At 42.5% G+C, this 14,921-nt stretch overlaps 1 protein-coding gene across 1 annotated transcript; it reads left to right on the top strand.

Moving 5' to 3' along the window:
- The first annotated feature begins 5,120 nt into the window (after positions 1–5,120).
- SRSF6 (serine and arginine rich splicing factor 6) lies at positions 5,121–9,422 on the top strand. The gene is made up of 6 exons (XM_060230948.1): positions 5,121–5,372; positions 5,681–5,829; positions 7,248–7,366; positions 7,538–7,746; positions 8,229–8,312; positions 8,526–9,422. The coding sequence occupies exons 1-6, from the start codon at positions 5,266–5,268 to the stop codon at positions 8,875–8,877; spliced, it is 1,020 nt and encodes a 339-aa protein (XP_060086931.1). The 5' UTR covers positions 5,121–5,265; the 3' UTR covers positions 8,878–9,422.
- Positions 9,423–14,921: the final 5,499 nt, after the last annotated feature.

Below are 14,921 nucleotides of genomic sequence, written 5' to 3'. Positions count from 1 at the left end.
ATGGCAGAGGTGAGCTAGGAGAGCCATGAATAGATCTTTTGTGATATTGGTTAAGAGTGATGAAAACACCGGGGGGGGGGGGGGCGGGATTTTGCACTGAAGCTGCAGCAAGGGGAGAGGTAATCCTTCCTCCTCTTGCCATATTCCTGACCTCAAGCAGCATCCCAGAGCGGCTGTTCACTCCAAGCAGGTTTGCCAACCTCCTGATGAGACCTGGAGATTTCCTGCTGTTACATTTGTTATCCAAACTACAGAGATCAGCTCCCCTCACTGGTTGAATTATCACTCACACACAAAAAGTATGTAAACAAACATTTAGTGCACAGTTTATAATAAATCCATACAGCAAAATAATAGAACGAACACCCACACAACACTCCCCCAGACTGTTTTCTAAAGTCACCTCTCAGAGGCACTGCCTTCAGCCGCTTCTTGAAGTTCAGAATCTGGGTGGAGACAGGGGTGTCGTTCTGCACAACTTTTCACAAAGAGATCAAAAAAACGTATTCGGGATTTCCTATAGTTTCGTTAGTTTTACCCTTTGTCAGTCTTCTCTCAATGGTGTTTTAACTGGAGCCACAGTATAAAGAATTCAACGACGGATCAACACATACATGTGCAAGTCTCTGCTACCGGCACTCCTGATGGGACCTGGAAATCTCCTGCTGTTACATTTGATATCCAAACTACAGAGATCAGCTCCCCTGGAGAAAATGGCTACTTTGGAAAGTGGAATGTACGGCATTGTACTCTGCTGAAATCCCTCCCAAAACCTTTCCAGGCTCTACCTCCAAAAATTTCTGCACTGAAACCCTCCTCTCACATTAAATGTATTGCATCCAGATTTAATTGTAATTATCCAGGGAAAAGCATTCTGCACATGCTCGCAGACTGAGGCAACATATGTTAAATATATAACATAAATACATAAAAGCTGCTGGTCAACTGAAAATCTTAACAACTGAAATGCAAGAGGTGAGTTCTGAAGGGAGAAATATACTCAGAGAGGCTGTCTCTACACTTAACAGAAGATCCTCTCTCACTGCACATTTAAAATGTTCATCTACATTGCATACTGCCATCACTCTGTCTTGCTCTGTATAAGTCATCTACACTAATTTTTTTGAATTGGCACTGAAAGCGGTTTTACCCTGGAGTTGCTCCTCACTTTACAAGAGTACTTTTGAACAGGAGTTTTCTGCAGATTCAGTTCTCATAAAATCAGAATCAACCCTGAGTGTAGAAACAGAAAGTGGGTAAAATTTGAGAACCCTCTTTCAGCTTTTGAATTTCCACAGAATTAAAAAACAAACACTGATTCTGTAGAAGAATGCTGATGTTTTTCAGAGAAAAATATTCTCTATACAATCTCTTTTTTAATTGTATAAATGCAGTCTATGCTTCACCCAGGCCCATGAGCACCTTAAAGCGGCCCTGGCTGCAATGATAAAATGGAGAACCATCTATGCCATTCTCAACTCCTTGAAGGAAAGATGGGATAAAGCTGTAATAGATTTGATACCAGATCTTTTGGAGACTAGGCTTGGTTTTCCTTTCTGCTAGGCCATTCTTATTAGGTAGACAAAATAGCAATAATGTCAAAAATTCACAGTAGTTACTGTATTGTTGCCAGGATATCTAAAGGGCTCTCCTCAAATTGTTTCATTGTTGTGGGGAATACAGATGTCTTTTCTGTAGACAGCACTTGTATTGCTGGAGAGCTACACATTACTAGCAAAAAGCAATTGGGGCGGCCCAAGTGGGAGCACGTACAGCCAGCGCTGCAGGAACTGCACTGGCTACCAATAGTGTACCAGATTTGTTACAAGGTGCTAGTTATTACCTTTAAAGCCCTACATGGCAGAGGACCTGTTTACCTGAGGGACCATCTGTCCCCACACGTTCCCCAGAGAGTACTAAGATCTGGATCTCAACATCTCCTAGTGATCCCTGGGCTGAAATATGCGAGACTGTCGACCACCAGGGATTGGGCTTTTTCAGTGGCAGCCCCCTCCTGGTGGAATCAATTGCCGGAAGAGGTTAGGGCCTTGCAGGACCTCGCTCAGTTCCACAAGGCCTGTAAGACCGCTCTCTTCCAGCAAGCCTTCAGTCGACCATAGGAGAATTCTGGAATAACTGCCGTCCTGATTTGTTAGCACCAACTGTAGATTGTTTTAACTTGTACTGTTTAATGGCTTTATTGATTTTATTATTGTAATCATAGTATACTCTGATTTGATGTAAGCCGCCCTGAGCCCGCCTCAGCGGGGAGGGCGAGGTATAAATCGAATTAAACATAAACAAACAATTTCTCCAGCTAACACTTCTCTTGTGAACACAGCTGCTGTATGGATTGTGGTTATCTAAGTGTCACAGACATCTACTGGGCAGTGCCTGCTATGACTTTGCTAGTGCAATTAGCAAACAATTTGACTACATCATTTTGTGTATTTTTTTAAAGTAGAGGCTGAAAGCTTTTGACTATACCTTCTCAGCTATGAATACTGGATAAGATATTCTTGAAGCAAGACACCCTGCCATTTCAAGGCCCGTTTAAAAACTTAATATTCTAAGGCTGTGCTGTTTACCACTCCAGTGCAGTTGCATGCATCTCCCTGCAATGGAAACAAAAAGCCTCCTAAGTATCACTGTCTTGCTTTTGATGCTGATTGAAATTGATGTTATAGCCCCAGGAGTTCTAACTTTATCAGAGTGGGCTGGTTTCAGTCTTAAATTGTCTGTTTTTTTAAGAAAGTGGGCAAGGAAAGGAAAAGTCCCCAATGCAAGCACCAGTCGTTTCTGACTCTGGGGTGACGTTGCTTTTGCAACGTTTTCACGGCAGACTTTTTATAGGGTGGTTTGGCATTGCCTCCCCCAGTCTTTTACACTTTCCCCCCAGCAAGCTGGGTACTCATTTTACTGACCTCAGAAGGATGGAAGGCTGAGTCAACTTTGGGCCAGCTACCTGAATCCAGCTTCCGCCGGAACCAAACTCAGGTCGTGAACAGAGAATTCAGAGTACAGTACTGCAGTACTGCTGCTTTACCACTCTGTGCCACGGGGCAAAGTGGGCAAAACGGGGATTAAACAATCTACTGGAACCTAGCCAAGGCCTACGACAGTCCATCCCATCTGTCCAGCTCAGTGAATATCTGAATTAAATGCCTCAACTAGGTCAGAGAACATTCAGGTCACTTCGCACTAAGTTTTCTGTATGACAATATTGCATAGTACTGTTGTGAGCAGAATAGTATACACGGACATGCAATAGGCATGCTGATATGTCTTCTGTTGGAGAATGAGGGTCTTGGTAAAGGAGAGTTATTCTGATTAAGGGGGAAATGATCCTTTAGAAAGGACCCATTTGTCAGGTGATAAACCAGCATCTTCCTGCATGGAGGATTTGCCTTTGGGTGCAAGGGCTCTGAGGGAACCTAGGAACAGGAATATCAAGAAAAGACCTTATCAGAGCTACTCTGTAAAGAGTTACACCCTTCTAAGATGAATGTAACTCTGTTTAGGATTGCACTATATCCCATGCCCTCAGAGTCTGTTTAAAGATGTAAAATTTCTGGAAAATGTGAAGCCTGGGGGAAAATTAAAATGCAAGCATTTATAAATTAGTTAGCCTATAAAATTGTAATAATTCACATATTCGTGGGATTTAAAAGTAAAATTGTTTTGTTTTCCACAAGCAAAATTGCAAACATATCCAATACATGAGAGACTGCTACTAGTTGCAGCCACCTTAGCATATGTACCATTGGAGTTGCAAGCAATTTTGCCATTGCAGATGTAAACAAGATTAAATAAATTATGTATTCCTTCCAGGCTCTTGGTATCTCTACCATCAAGGCAGAAGTTGGCAAACATCTGAAAACACGTTTCTTAATTTCTCCCCTGAAAAAAAAAAAGGTTGGATATAATCTTTGAGATTATTTATTCAAAAACTTGAATATACATCTTTGCAAACATAAGAATATATGTCTCTGCAAACATAAGGATGGGAGGGGGGGCAGAATGGCAGGCTTTCCCATCCCGAGACATTTTTGGCAATTGTAAGAAACACAATGCTGTGCTGAACTAGATGGACCCCTGCTTTGATCTAGCAGGAAAACATAGGTTACATAGCTTATGGTCAGGGGTCATTTAGTAGAAAAAGAGTGGTCAGAGCTCATTAGGACAATTAATTTGCATATGTCATACATCCTTGACATCACCAGGTGTACTGAATTATATCAGCTCAGCATCTACCTTAAAATGCTTCCTGGATTAGAACTGTCCTAACCTTACTCCCATCATACTTTTTAAATTACTTTCTCCTATGTGACCACAGTGGCATGATTTCCATCTGTCTGCTTTATATGTTTTGGTTATTTTCCCATTTTTTTTGTGGAGGGAAATATTAGAAAGAGTTTAAGAGTTCAGCAAATATTAGAAAGTCTTAAGAGTTCAGCAAAATTCTCACAGGGGGTTTGAACAATGGAGTTCAGAAGCAAGTATTGGGGGAGGAGGGTAAGAAAGAAAGAGCAGGATATTATTTAGATATGCTGGAGCTCCGGTCCTGTGAGCTCCTGCCCAAAATGAGGCCAGGTTATGGTATTCTAAAGGCAGGACAAGAAATGTACATAAAACAGCCTCCAATGGTGTTTTGGTTGAGAAACTGTTTCCTTAACACCCTAATTAAAAAGCACACTTTTGTTGCTGTTGGTACTACGAGAGTTTCCGAGGGATATTGAATTAGAACTAAAGCCTTTTAAAAACTTTTCATGGGTCCCTTCGTTACCCTGCACTACAGTTCGCCTTTATTTCTTGACCCCTCACCCCCGCCTCCAGAAGCTCAAACGGCACAAAGAAACGCAGAGGTTCCGTACTTGCACTTCAATGCGCATGTACAGAGGACTAACATGCACTTCCTCTCCCGCTCTTCCACGGGATCTCCAAGCCACGCCCTGGGTACGAGAAAAGCGTGCGGAGCCCTCCGCGCATGTGCAAAGTTTTGGTATTTATGCCCGCAGCCTTCGCTCGCTGCTTCTTTCTAGCCCGTGGCTCTGTTGTGACGTCCCTACACGCGATTGATGGCGATGAGGTGAGCAGGCCGCCGAAGCCCCGCCCACCAATATAAATCCCTACGCGGGGGTCGGCCGCCATTGTGCTGCGGGACAGGCCGCAGCCGCGAGTCTTTGGGGTGCTGGTTCAGGTTTTTGTCCCATCTTCCGTCTTCCTTTCCCTTCCCCCCCTCTCTCCTTTTTTAGGTACGCCGAGATGCCGCGCGTCTACATCGGCCGCTTAAGCTACCATGTTCGGGAAAAGGACATCCAGCGCTTCTTTAGCGGCTATGGCCGCTTGCTCGAGGTCGATTTAAAAAACGGGTGAGGAGGAGCAAGCGGAGAGAGGGTTTGAGGGGGAAGGGGGGTGGGGAGGAAACGCGCGCGTCGTTTCCCCGTGCAGGGCCCGGCCCGGCCTGTCAGCGCCTCCCTCATGCCGCGTGGCGTCGCTTTCAAAATGGCGGTTCCTCCTGTTCCATTGTCCGGCTGGCGGGGCACAAAAAAAGCCAGGCGGGGAGCGGCCGCGACTGTCCGGGGAGACTCTTGTGTGGCGTGCGTTTTTTGAGAAAAAGTTGGAATTCACGCTGTTCTCATCCCCCCCCCCCCCCACCGCGGCATTTGCCTTCCTTCAGCTATGGCTTTGTGGAGTTCGAGGATTCCCGGGATGCGGAGGACGCCGTTTACGAGCTGAACGGCAAAGACTTGTGCGGGGAGCGGGTGATTGTAGAGCACGCCCGCGGCCCCCGCCGAGACAGGGACGGCTACAGCTACGGCAGCCGCAGTGAGTGTTGCCCCGCCGCGGCCTGCTGCTGGGGGAGGCTAGTGCAGTAGCCGCGGGGGACGGAGGCGGGAGGAATGGTGGCCAGGTTGGGGAGGGGGGCAGGAGGGGGGGAGGGTTGCTAGGCTTGGCTAGGGATTGTTGGGTGTACAGGCAAGGGCAGTCCCGTGGAAGAGCCCGTAGGAGGGGGGCTTGGTAGATTCCCTGGGGTTTGATGGGGGTGGGGGGAGTGCCCTGTAGTTGCGTTGTATTACTTGAAGGGCATGTAAATTTTTCCCTTCAGCACTTTGGTTTACAAAGTCTCCTTTCTGCTTAAGACATCCATAATCTGGGCAGCACTCAAAGTGCAACGTCTTATTAGTTGGGGTTTAGAGTGGGGGGGGGGGGAATTGGGGAACATAGTTGTGGGGGGGGAGTGTATTAACTCACTGCTCTTAATTAAAACACATTTGGCATAATTGATACCAGAGCAATCAATTTAGAAAAAGATGGCAATGTAAAAGTATATTTTTAGAAATGCTCAGATTGTCAAAATGAGATTTTTGGGTTGTTGCCTTCAAAGATGTTGGCTGAATGAAAAATAAAATAAACTAATACAATGAGCAAAGACCATTTTGTTTCAATTTTTCTATAAAAGATTTGGCCTGCATCAGTTTTGTTTGGATTTATTTGATGGTTAAGAGCAGTGAGGAAGAAATATCTGTTCAAATGGCTTTGTTATTGGTGGGGGTGGGGTTTGTTGAAAATGTGTATGTTTATAAAGTTTTTGCATGTTCAATTCAAACTTTTTAACAAGTCCTTGATGTTTCAATTTAAAAGTGACCAGTGGGGCTGAGGCTGTGTCCACTGAGGCTAAGATGACTGCCTTTCCTGATTGGCCATGGCTTTTCCATACATTGTGTGACCCTTGCCCTATGACCCTTTGGCTGACCTTACCGGAAGCCATGACGACAGCAGCCTTTTGCCATTAGACGCAGGGTGATGGTGAGGATTCCAAGGGTTAGACAAAACTGGTTAAACTGAACTAGGTGACTGTTACCTTGCGTGTGTTGTGGCCAAACCACCACCAAATACCTCATACTGTGATGTAAGTACTTAGTGTAAACTAGTAAACGTTTTTGTAAAATGTAGAAATGCATGTAATCAGTTAAGTTTTATATTTTACAATGTTCTGTAAAATAAAACTTAGCAAGGTAAATCTAATAAAGGAGCAGTCACTCTCTAACAGATTTGAGGAGCACAGTCGTGTAGGATTTTAGTGTTTGATTTGCCCTTATAATATATAGAATATGGCGAATTGAGAATCTTGTTGCAGGATTAGACAGATTAAGTCCTTCTCCTGTAAATACAGTTTGTGTTTAAACTAAATTTTAAATACTTTTTTGCAAGGTAATCTAACTTAATATCTTTGCATAATAAAGGTGGAGGATATAGCAGTCGGCGGACATCAGGAAGAGATAAATATGGACCACCAGTTCGTACAGAATTCAGATTAATTGTTGAAAACCTCTCTAGTCGCTGTAGTTGGCAGGACTTGAAAGTAGGTTGGCTCAATTTTTAAAAGCAAGTTGTTTTTGATTTTTTTGCACTTCTTTCAAAGATCTATTAACTGTAAAAGCATAGTGTTTTTGCTGACAGTTTGTCTGAAACTGCTGCAGTAGCTGTGTCTACAATTACAAAGTTAGCATAATTGTTTAATCTATTTTTAAAGGATTTCATGAGACAAGCTGGTGAGGTGACCTATGCGGATGCTCACAAAGAACGCACAAATGAAGGAGTAATTGAGTTTCGTTCTTACTCTGACATGAAGCGTGCTATGGACAAATTGGATGGTACAGAAATAAATGGAAGAAAGATAAGGCTGGTTGAAGATAAGCCACGATCTAGCCATAGACGATCTTATTCTGGCAGTAGATCAAGGTACTTTTTAAAAGTTCTTACATTTAGAGCCAGTGCCATGTTTTGACAGAAATTTCTATTAGGTGTTCTTTATGTCCATAGATGCACCAAATAGGCATGTAGAAGATTGCAGTAAATTCTTTTTGACTAGAAAACAGTGAATTATGCCTTTCAGAGTGAAGTAGCTGCTACAGTCTTCCTTGTATTACTGTTCAGGGGAGCAGGGTGTTGTTGGCTGTAATAACTGCAGTACCAGTATAGCTGCAGTATAGCTTCCTTTAAGTATCTCTCCGGCAGACCAATTCTATAGAATGATGCACCAATGAATGGTGGAACATCTCATGATACTTTGACATAGATTGAATGGGTTCTCATAGCGTAGCTACATTTTGTATGAAAAGCAGTTAATAATATAATATTGTTAAAATAATGGAAAATTGGCTGTATGGTGCCATAATAGTTGTAGCAAAAGTGGCCTTGAGTACATTTTGGTTTCTTTACAGGTCACGTTCAAGAAGGAGATCACGCAGTAGAAGTCGTAGGAGCAGCCGCAGTAGATCCCGTAGTGTTTCAAAAAGCAGGTCACGGTGAGAAATTAATAGTATTTTAAATACTTAATACTGATCATGTGTCAGGTGCTGGGCAGAACAGTGACCATTTTGTGCCAAATAGTTTGAATACTACTGTAAATTTTAAGTAAGTCTTTATGTACTGTAAATCTTTTGTCTAAACTAGTAGCATTTAGTTACTGGCTTTGTATCTAGATTATAAATATGTAAATATTTTTGTTTTGGGGAAAGCTCTAAATCTAGGTCTCGCAGCAAAGATCGTTCACGTTCCAGATCTAAAAGTCGGAAGTCAAGATCAAAGAGCAAGTCTAAGCTGAAATCTGACCGAGAGTCACGGTCCCGCAGCAGATCCAAAGAGAAGTCTGAAAAGTCTCGCAGCAGATCTCGGTCTGCATCTCAGTCTCCCAAAGAAAATGGTAAAGGAGAAGCAAAGTCTAAATCCAGATCGAGGAGTAGATCTCATTCCAATTCACCATCACAGCACCAACCTGCCAAGGCTCAATCAGAGTCCCCACCACAGAGGGCTGCGTCACGGTCACGATCGCATTCAAAGTCACGTTCACGATCTAGTTCACGAGATTAAGACTAGAACTCTCTTTCTTTGCACACAATTATGGAACGCTCGTATGCCAGGCCATGAGTCTTTTTTATGTTAGTATTGCAAAAATTGGTCTGTTTGCTTGTGGGAGGGGGAATGGCCTAAAAACCAAGTAATAAGGCAAAGATTTGAATGGTCTAAAACTTTTCTGGAAAATGTGGTTGTACAGAGAGGGGCAGAAATTTCTTTTGTAGGAATTAGGGTAATTTTTTTAAAACAATGTCTCAGCAGAAGTGATCTGTTGCAGAGTAGGAAATGAGTTTTATATAAAAACTGAATACAGAAGGTTTCTGGGGGGAAATTCTTCCTTAATATTCAATCCACAAATTACGAATTTAGTGTAATGGTCTTTGGCTTCAAAATGTGCAGAAAACAAGTCAGAGATACTTGTAAAACTGATTAAAATTTGAGAATTAGAGTTGGAACACTTTTCGTGTGTTGTACCTTAACTTGCCAAACTTAACATCTTTGCTCCTTTCTTACCTTGTGATGATCGACAAGCTAATAAAATTGTCGTCTCTGTCCTTGCATGATGCAGTATTGCCTAACATGATTCATTTTAACAAAACTCAAGGTGCCACAAAGTCCCCAGTGTTATTTTGTTGAACTCTTTATGATTCATTAACTAATATTGTTACCTTGGTTCTAGTCTTAATGACTTGTCTAAAATTAGAACTGCTATGGAGTAGAATCCAATCCCAAAGTCCCTCTTTGTATGTAACAAAGAAATGAGTTTAGCTACAGTAGCAAAGCTTTAGAATAGCCTTGTAATCTTTATACAATATGTAGTTTGACTTGTATAAAATTAAATCAGTGACTTCAGTGTTTGTGTTGTAGTATAGTTTTCTTTGTAAAATACTACAGAAGACTAGGCTGACCTTAGCTTGTACTTGAGAAAGGAAAATAGGAAATTTCCCAAAAGCTCTTGGTCTGTTATGCATACTGTTGATAACTGGGTAGCATTGTGGAAGGGGAAATAGAATGGGAAGGCTCTTATATCGAGCTATTTTCATCTTTCCTAAATACATTACTAGTTCAGTTTTGAAGATAGATAGTAGATATCACTGCAGATATGACTGGAAATCATTAGAACAGGATCTAGGGTATGAAACAGTAATCAGGGCAGGCTAGTGTTAGTGGAGTGTGCATTAGTGAGGAAGCTGGCATCCATTTACTTTGGCAAGCTTTGAATCTGGCTCATATCAGCTAATAGAAGTGATTCCCTCTAATCCTGTTCTAACAGGTATGTAAATGGGACCGTGCGATTTCATACAATCCATGGGCAGTGCAATGTATTTTCCATTGCATTCCCTTTTGACTCCATGGAAAATTATCTGGAGTTAAAGGTAATCAGTATTCACGGGTGCCTTATGCTTTTCATTGCTTACCCTTCTGTCTCTAGCAGTACAGTCCTGAGCTGCACATTCCTGAAAGCTTACTGGTAGGAGTGGACTTAGAAGTGTAGAACTCTGTTTTGAATTGCACTGTGACATGTTCCACGGCCTCTAGTAAACTATGGTCTCTGAAAGAGGCACGGTATTGCAGTCTTTTGTACTAACTATAATTGCCCAGCTTGTGAGCAGATATGAGAAGCCTGTGCCACTCTTTTGAGGTCTTCTGCTTTTCTCTGACAGCATTACTCAGCACTTACTGTGTACATACTTTTTCTTTGCATATGAGCACAATTTCAGTGGGAGTAAAGACTGTTCTAATCACATAGGCAACCTCCAAGTCAGTTTTCAAAATGGATTGTTTCCTTGGTCTTGAGAAAACATCCTGTTGGCTGAACTCTCCCTACAAAGTAAATGACTCCTCTCCATATAGTTAGTCTTCACAGTTAATAAAGTTTTGATACTTATCTCAACAGTGTGAATAATCAATTTTTTAAATACCCATCTCCTGTAGTCTCTGTCATGGTTATTATTTATTAGGAATCGATATAATACCTGTCATTTGAGCTCTCAGAATCTTGGGAGTTTGCAAAAAACAGCCTATTGCCACTAATGAAAAAAGTTTTCACAGTTGTCTCTGTGCACTTTTAAGTCAACCACATGCTTATTTATTTGCTCTGTTTTATCTTCACAGATGTAAGGTAGGTTAGGAAGGGACTGGTGGGTCCAGGGTTCCATGGTAGTGGGTATTTGAGGATGAACAGATCTTTTGGACTTGCAGCACTGTACTAGAAGATAAGGTAGCTAGCGTCAATGCTCCCTCTAAGCTGCAGAGTCTTGTGATCAAAAATTCTACTTTGTGAGCTACTTTTAAAGTTGTGAGCTACTGCATAAATTATTGTGCTCTGGGGCCATTTTTCCTGAGCTAAGATAAAAATGTGTGAGCTGGAGGCTAAAAATCTATGATCTACCATAGTTCATGCTAACTCAGTTTAGAGGGAACGCTGGGTAGCATAACACAGAACCAGTTAGGAAGTTGTAATCTGTTTCTCAGTTAATTGATATAAATAAGACTCGAGTTGTGATAATTTGTTGAGGGGGAGCTTATGTAAGGCAAAGTCCTGCCTCACCAGCCTTGAGTGATCTGGTAGATATATGTAGCCTTACAAAGATTGCTCATCAAAGGCTACTAGGGATTAAGAGATAAAAAGATCCTGTTTTATGGTAATCTGAGCAGAAGTAAAGAGTAACTTTTTTAATGGAAAGTAAATAGGATCTAATAGTTTGTCGGGCATCAATAATGCAGCCTGGGGGGCAAATCAGGCCCCTGGAGGGGCTCCTATCAAGCCCCCAAGCAACTGGTGGCCGTCTGCTTCCATCTCCCTCTTGCTTCCTTCTGTATCAGTTTGCTTTGCCAGGCTTGCTCAATCACATAGGAGCTACAGAGCAAAGCCTCTTTTCTCCATTGGATGAAACTCTTTCCTTGGGGAGGAAGTTGGGAGGAATAGCTTGCTTTGCCAGGCTCGCGGTTGCACAGCAGAGCTAGTGAGCCAAGCCCCTCTTCTGTTGGCTGAGGCTCTTCCCTCTCCTGTTCCCCTGGGAAAGGAAGGAAAGAGCCAGAGCTTTGCCCAGTTCCCTGGACTGCATGGGAGAGATACAAAGAAAGCACCTTTAAGATCAATGAGTGTTAATGTTTTAATCCTGTTTTATGTTTTTAAAATACCTTTAATTTTGTTTGTGTCCTATATAAAGTTTATCTCTCTGCTACCTGGCATTATATTTCATATCACACATGGCCCAGCCCGACAAGATCTCGTCAGATTCGGCCTTATAAATTAACCCAACACCTTTGCTTTAAGTATTTTAAAGACCATGTGGAATCAGGAATAGAAAGGAAAGGTACTGAATTTACAAATGATGCCAAAGTTATTCATTGTGGAGATATTCCACACATGCCATATCCATTCCCAATAGATGCTTCTGAGTCGTATGTAAAGGCAGACCTATCTAATTGAGATATTAAGTATAGATCAGTATGCTATGGTCAGCTGAATGTAGTAGGAAAGACATTTTTTAAATACAAAGATGAAATGCTGCTAGCAATGGCTTTTCCTTCAAAGCTGGGCAGAGAAACATTCTTTATGTGAATACCAGCCAGCTGAGCCCTGTATCATCAGTTTTCCTGGCCAGCATCTCCTGTTTTGCTTGCAGTTCCAACTTGTTCACCTGCAGCCACTTCACCACACATTTGGTCCATTTTAACTTCACTATGTTTCTCCACTAACGGAAAAGATCTGTGTATGGAAACAGTCTTGTGATGCTAATAGAGCCATGGTTGTGATTAGGGAAGGTGTCAATCAACTTAGATGTGCAGCATTGCTTAAAATCTGGTCCCACCCCTTTTGAGCTTGTGGGCCCATTTGGAATTCTGACACTGGTGGGCACAGCCACAAAATGGCTGCTGCAGGAGGCACCACCACCAGCCTCAATAGCCGCTGCAGTTTACCTTCAGTCACAGTGAAGATCCTTGATCTGTGCTGACAGCTGCTCCAAAGGCAACATTTTTTAGAAAAATGCATAGCCAATCAAATTTCCATGGACCAATAAGTTGCCGGGTAAAAGCCTCACCTGGCCCCAGCCTCTGAAGTGTTGGCAGGTGCCATGGGCATCACCTTGGGGACCCCTGTTTTAAATGAAAAGTGCATTCAGGTGGGCAGCTTTCAGCATTCTGCATCAATAGACTGTGTTTGTACTTGGGGTATATGTGCATACAGTTCTGAATAACACTTGGTTTCTGGTTAGGAAATCAATTTCTGTTACGTAGTATCTTGTATTTGGACTAGGGATGAGAACGAGCCAGGCCAGTTCCCCTGCCATTGTTATTTCAAGTGCTTTGGGGCCTTTGGGATGGATGGGTCAAATTGGGTGTATCTTCCTGTGATCCCTCCCTTCAGGTCCCAAGCTCAAGAGAAGTCAGTGTACACCTTAGAGTGTAGGCCACCCAACCTCACTGCTGAGACCTGGTGTCTGCACTGCTATTGTTCAGAGGCAACTGTGCATACTCAGGTCCTGATTTTGTCGTTGCTTTTTGCCAGGAATTTTAAGAAACCAAAAATGTCCTGCTTACTTTGGGGGTCCCCTGAGTATGCAGGGAACCACCGCTACCCTCTTCCTTAATCCATTTTGACACCTAGCACATCCACAGATAGAATCGCCCATGAATGGAGACTGACACTTGGGGGATCTGGTTTTTTGTGTTTTTTAAAAATGCTTTCATAGCTCCAAGTAGTTGTGATTGAGTTGGCATCACAGATAGCACAAGTAATTGCTGCTTGCTTATAAATCAAAGAGTAAAGAAGAAAAGAGCGTGGTAATTTGCCTTGCCATTAGGAACACGATTCAGTAATGCTTAATAAGAATGCCCTTGAGGCTGAATTGTTATATCATTGTAAAATTAATGAAATGGTATTCAGAATTAAAATGACAAATTGGCTAATGCAAAAAGCAGCACTTCTGTATTACAGTCGATGTTCTTTTATGGTACGTTTAAAGGCAAATAATTACAAATAAATTTACGTTGAAATCTGAAATGACAAGGTTTGTGTAGCAGAGCGACATTCTGTTCTCTGCTTTCAGGCTAGTTTTCATAACATGTTGCCATTCTGAGAGTGTGTTAATGGTTGTCCTCTGCTTCTTTCAAAATCTGAAGAAGAGACTGGTCTCCTTTTCATCACCACCCAGAACAGTTTATGCTGCTGGCATCCCCTTCTCTTCCTCCATGTGCTCGGAGAGGGCAAAGAAGCACAATACAGCTGCTCACACCAACCAACCTTCCTTCCTCAACAGCTGTGCCTATCCCTTCTGAAGCAGAGGTTTTTCATTTTCTCTGTCAGTAGCCTGCTTTGCCTGATCTTGGGAGGTCAACTGCTGCCAGAACAAATGAAATACTGCTGTATTAATAAGACAGCCCAAGCAGCTGCTGAAGAGAATGGGATAGTTTGAGACTGGTATCTCCAGTTTTTTATGGAACAAGTCAAGGGTGCTCTAGCACCAGAAACCTTCCCTGCGTTTATGGTACTGTCTCTGTGAACTGGGATTTTGTATATTTCTTTTATTAAAATGAAAAATGGGTGTAAGTTGAGGGGGCTCCAATTGTTGCAGTATGCTTCCTTTTACTATCCAACAATATTACACAATATTTACTATCCAGCCAGCTTGGTGCAGTGGTTCAAGTGTTAACCTAAGATAGGGTTGTCAGATCTCCCCCTCCTCCCAGGCCCCACCTCCCCATCACAGATCAGCTGACTGGTTGGGGGAACTTGCCCAGAGAAAGAGGGAGATCCAGCATCATTACCCACATGGCCTGGAAGAGATGCAGGGCTTTTTTTTTATAGCAGGAACTTGTTTGCATATTAAGCCACACCCTCCTGATGTAGCCAATCCTCCAAGAGCTTACAGAGCTCTTCTTACAGGGCCTACTGTAAGCTCTTGGAGGATTGGCTACATCAGGTGGGGGAGTGTAGCCTAATATGCAAAGAAGTTCCTGCTACAAAAAAAAGCCCTGAAGATGTAATCTGCTCCAAGACATTGGGGTATTTGGGCAAAAATTCTATGGTAGAAGCCATATTTACCATAGAA

Source organism: Heteronotia binoei, chromosome 2 (assembly GCF_032191835.1).
Source record: "Heteronotia binoei isolate CCM8104 ecotype False Entrance Well chromosome 2, APGP_CSIRO_Hbin_v1, whole genome shotgun sequence".
Lineage (NCBI taxonomy): Eukaryota > Metazoa > Chordata > Lepidosauria > Squamata > Gekkonidae > Heteronotia > Heteronotia binoei.
The sequence above is the reverse complement of the archived record's forward strand: the minus strand, read 5'-3'. Positions and strand labels throughout refer to the sequence as shown.